This window comes from Rhinopithecus roxellana, chromosome 19 (assembly GCF_007565055.1).
Source record: "Rhinopithecus roxellana isolate Shanxi Qingling chromosome 19, ASM756505v1, whole genome shotgun sequence".
NCBI lineage: Eukaryota > Metazoa > Chordata > Mammalia > Primates > Cercopithecidae > Rhinopithecus > Rhinopithecus roxellana.
Window position 1 is genome coordinate 41,226,433 of NC_044567.1, and position 5,037 is coordinate 41,231,469.

The window sequence follows — 5,037 nt, forward strand, 5'->3', positions numbered from 1 at the left end:
TCCTTCTCAGATCCCACCTTGTAATATTTATCTTGATGATAAAATGAATGTATTGGTCAGTTATCCAGAAAAACAGAAACAATAGACTATTTCTATCTATAGATATAGATTGGATACCAATGTTTATATATATATATATACCCCGAGATATTTATTAGGGGAATTGGGCTCCCACAATTATGGAAGCCAAGAAGTCCTGCCATCTGCAAGCTGGAGAACCAGGAAAGCCAGTGGTGTGATTTGGTCCAAAGGCCTGAGAACCAGGACAGACGAAGTTGTCAGTCCTGGTCCAAGTTCACAAACCTGAGAAGGGGTCAGGAAGGGGAGGTGATGGTACAAGTCCCTGTCTGAGTCTGAAGACTCAAGAATCAGGAGCATGGACATCAGAAGGCAGGAGAAGATGGATGTCTCAGTTCAAACGCAGACAGCAAAGTCACCCTTCCTCGGCCTTTTTGTTCTATTCGGGACCTCAGTGAATTGGATGATGCCTGCCTGCATTGGTGAGGGCAGATCTTCTTTAGTCTTCTGATGCTAATCTCTTCTGTAACACCACACAGACACACTCAGAAATGATGTTTATCAGCTATCTGGGTATCCCTTAGCTTAGTCCAGTTGACACATAACATTAACCATCACAATGAACAGCTGTGCTCTTCGTGAAGGTGCAGCTGTATTCATCAGAGGCAGGGAGCTAAAGAGGGCAGCCTTCATGCCTGTGGCATTGTTTCACCAGCAGGGGGGCAATGTGGAGTTAATACAACTGGGAACCGGTGGGCGGTGGAAGAGTTGACCACAGAGCTCCCAGTGCTGTGCTGGAAGAGACGTGTTAAAAACCCAGTTCTAGAAATAACTGTATCTGATAGATTTTCTGCTTATGATTAACCATCCAATGGAATGAACCAAAAATAACTAGATCAGATGTCTTCAAAAATTGGAACAAAGTTGCATTGCCTCTGAAACCCTAATACTGGCTCAAAACAGCCTATGACCGCACACCAACAGTGATTCTCAAACTCGGCTGTGCATTAACATCTCCTGGGGAGTTTTTAAATCACTGATGCTGGGCCCCACATCAGTCCAATTAAATTCATAACTTTGGAGGTGAGGCCCTGGCACTGAACTTTTTTAAAGCTCTCGTAAGTGATTCTAATGTGAATTCAAGGTTGAGAAGCCCTGTTCTACACTTAAGCCAATCACTAGACATCTCCAACAGGAAACAGACACCTCCATAAGCGGTATTCCTTCTTCGGAGGATTGCCAGATACAATTTAGGATACCCTGTTAAATTCGAGTTTCAGGTAAAGAACAAATCATTTTTTGTACAAGTAGGTCCTAAATATTGCATGGGATATGCTTACACTAAAAAAGTATCCATTCTGTATTTTTATTTGCTAACTCTGGCCACCCAGCCCCAAGCCTCATCTCAGATAGCCATGGAAAACATCCTCCCCAAAGGCAGAGTGGGGAACAAAGATAACATGACCAAGACATTCAGCCAACTTCCAGGTAAGGAGTCCTTGCTAGACTGTGGGTGATGTTTCCCAGACTTTCACTAATATAAGTACTTGGCCCAAAACCCAGCACTTGGTAAGTCCTCAACAGATGTTAGCCATCATTCTGAGGAAAGCTTCCTTTATGAAAATGAGCTTGTGTGCATAAATATGCATTGCAGTTTCATCTTGGTATTCATTTAAGTAGAAAATTTTTCTATCGCATTTCAGTTACAATATGGTTTATAAAATAATGGTGTCTGTTTCAACTTTTCAGGAAAACATCTCCATGGAAACGTCTGGTATGACCGTAGAAGTACTCGGTCCCTACCTTGTGGTTTCTGCCCCTTTTCTCTACTCCTCCCCCAGAATTCCTGTCAATCTGTGATTCCGATTAGTGAAACAAAATCAATAGAGTCGTCACAGTGAGAATTCTGGTTTACCTTTTATATAAGTACTGCCAATATATTAAAAGGTGATGCTGAGCAAAACCATCCAATAAGCATTTGTCATCTGATACATATGTCTGCTGAGAAAGCTAATCACACTGATTGATCCACACATTGAATGTGCAAAGAGTTGAAGGGAAAGGGTGATAAAGACAATGTCATAAGATGTCAGAGAAAATACTCATTTCATAATGCAGTTCAACAATAGAAATCAGTTTCAAAATGAAATATGATGCATAAACTAAGATTAACGTTAGTTAATGTGGCTGGGCATAGCAGATGGGACTCTTAGAAGAGGTGGCCTCCAGGGTGGCAGGGTCATTGCCCTGGCTCAGGCTCCTGCTCCCTCCTGGGCCCACCAATGTCACTGGGTCCTCGCAACTTCCGGCCCCCTCAGGCAATCAGCTTCAGGTCACTGATGTATTTCTGGACCCACTTTTTATTGGGGTCAGCACAGATCTGCCATCTTCTCTTGGTGAGGAGGCTGTGGAGAAGGGAGGAAGAATTAAGAACTGACGAATTCATCAGGGAAATCCTATGGCCTCTGCATCCTTCTCTGTCCCAGGCATCTCAGGGCCTGTCCTCACGCCAGTAAAATTTCTCCTCAACTTCGGGGTTCACAGGCCTTCCCCAAGTGTCTCGGATGGGGTTCCTCAGGAAGCCAACTTCCTGTTGTCATGTCTGCTCTCTTCCCTCTGCCCAGGGGCAGGCTCTTCAGGACTCTGCAGGCCCCAGGCCAGGTCAGAAAACACTGCAGGGGCCTCCCATAGAGTCCTTCACCTTGATGGGCCTTAAAGAGCTGAGTACTCTGAGGGGACCTCACCCCAGACCTCCCAGCCTCCCTCCCGAGGGTTGGGCAGGAGCACTGGCACTTACATGACACCTGGTTTGGTGCACTGGGGGCTGGTTTCAGAATAGTCAACTATAAACTTTTGTGGAATCTGCCGGGAAGTATAGACGAGGCAGCAGAACTCTTTGTTGGTACCCACTGCAGGAGACAGGACAGAAAGATCCCAAGTCATTGTTCACAAGGCAAGCCAGCTGCTCCTGGTCCCTTTCCTTGAGAATCAGGAAGAACTGGGAGACATCACTCCTTGGGGTGGGGATGTGGGCACAAAGAGATCCAGAAGGAAGCTGGCATTTCTTCTTTCCCCTGACATTTTAATTTCTGCATCTTTCTCTTGGTATTTCTCATTCTCTGTCTGTCTTGGTTCTGGATCTCTATGTCTCTTTACTGGAAATTTAGTTTTCTGAACAAACTATTTTCCATCCCATCTCTCCTTGGGGAGTTCCATCTGAGTTCATAAGGAGAGCCAAGGCCCCACCACTGAGAACCAGTTGGACCTGATCTTGTCAAAATCCCCATGGGCCTCCATTTTCTCATCCATAGAATGGGACCCACTCACTCTCCCTCTGTCTCCCAGAGCAGGAGAATAGAGTTGCTGAAACCCCTTAGGAAAAAAACTCTCCCCAGGAAATGGTCCCTGAAATCCTTCTGAAGTTCTCTACTTGGAGGTCTCAGGGATAGACTTGGGCAGTGGGGTCCAAGCCATGGCCAGACAGGGGGGCACAAGAGCAAAAGACAAATTCACATGGGGCAGAGCGGGTCTGAGGGCAGAGGGCGTCAGTGAAGAAAAGGACAGCAAGGGCAGCTGTGGGGGTCCCCAGGATGCTGGGCAGATTGTGAGTTCACGTGGCGGCCGGGAAGAGCTGAACTCAGGACTTGTAGCTGCTGCCTCCTTCTGGGGTCTCAGCCATCTCTTCTCTGTACAGGCAGCCTTGGGGTATTAGAAGATATAAACTTGGGGAGACTGAGGAGGAATTTTGTTTTCTTTTTTCATTTTTTAAGCTTTTAAATTCGGGGTACAAGTGCAGGCTTGTTACATAGGTAAACTCATGTCATGGGAGTTTGTTATACAGACTATTTCGTCACCCAGATATTAAGCCTAGTACCCATTAGTTTTTTTCCTTACCCTCTTTGAAGGGGAAATTTTTCATCATGATATTGGTGTCATGCTGTGCTTTGCACAAACCAGGAGAGCCTCACCACAAAGGTTCAGGTTATTTGCAAAAATGGTTCAGTCGCTCCCTTGGTGAGGAAATGGTTTCCACAGTGAGAGGAGGTGAGATGCTGGCGTCACCCTGAGACTGGGTTAGCTGGTGCCTTCTCCCAAGGGCAGATCTGTAGATAGTCTTTTTTCCATGGAGCGGATCCTTCTGATAGCCTCCCCAGCTGTTCGACAGCATAGATGTGCCATGGACGATAAGGCCAGAAAATCGTGAGAAGCACAACCCCAGAGAAAAGCATGCCCTGGATGGAGACAGCAGAACTGGAGAAGTGCTACAGGAGGGGCGAGGTTGAGGTTGGCCTATCAGACGTTGGCTCATTGAACCTCTACAATATGCCAGTCCCTGGGTTAGCTGGGTTAACTGACGGCTAATAGGAATGATGAACCTTAAAGAGTTGTTACTCTTTGATCAGCAAGGTGCTCTGCCAGGGATCTATCCTATGGATATAAACATAAAGATGAACAAAGTGTTTGCCACAGCTTATTTGTAACAAAAGATGATGTACAACTAAATAAATTATGGCATATTCACCTCTTGTAATAATAATTAGTCCTTAAAACTGAAAAAGTAAATAAATCAGAGCCAGGCGTGGTGGCTCATGCCTGTAATCCCAGCACTTGGAGAGGCCAAGGTGGGAGGACTGCTCGAACCCAAAAGTGTGAGACCAACCTGGGCAACATAGTGAGAACCTGTCTCTGTAGTTTTTTTTTTTTTTTTTTTTTTTTTTTTTGAGACGGAGTCTTGCTCTGCCGCCCAGGCTGGAGTGCAGTGGCCGGATCTCAGCTCACTGCAAGCTCCGCCTCCCGGGTTCCCGCCATTCTCCTGCCTCAGCCTCCCGAGTAGCTGGGACTACAGGCGCCCGCCACCTCGCCCGGCTAGTTTTTGTATTTTTAGTAGAGACGGGGTTTCACCGTGTTAGCCAGGATGGTCTCGATCTCCTGACCTCGTGATCCGCCCGTCTCGGCCTCCCAAAGTGCTGGGATTACAGGCGTGAGCCACCGCGCCCGGCCCTGTCTCTGTAGTTTTTT

General features: G+C 46.5%; 1 protein-coding gene across 1 annotated transcript; it reads right to left on the minus strand.

The window, feature by feature from the left end:
* Positions 1-2,332: 2,332 nt before the first annotated feature.
* LOC115894930 (C-C motif chemokine 18-like) lies at positions 2,333-3,157 on the minus strand. The gene is made up of 2 exons (XM_030924095.1): positions 2,816-3,157; positions 2,333-2,423 (listed from the first exon to the last, which is right to left on the minus strand). The coding sequence occupies exons 1-2, from the start codon at positions 2,959-2,961 to the stop codon at positions 2,333-2,335; spliced, it is 237 nt and encodes a 78-aa protein (XP_030779955.1). The 5' UTR covers positions 2,962-3,157.
* Positions 3,158-5,037: the final 1,880 nt, after the last annotated feature.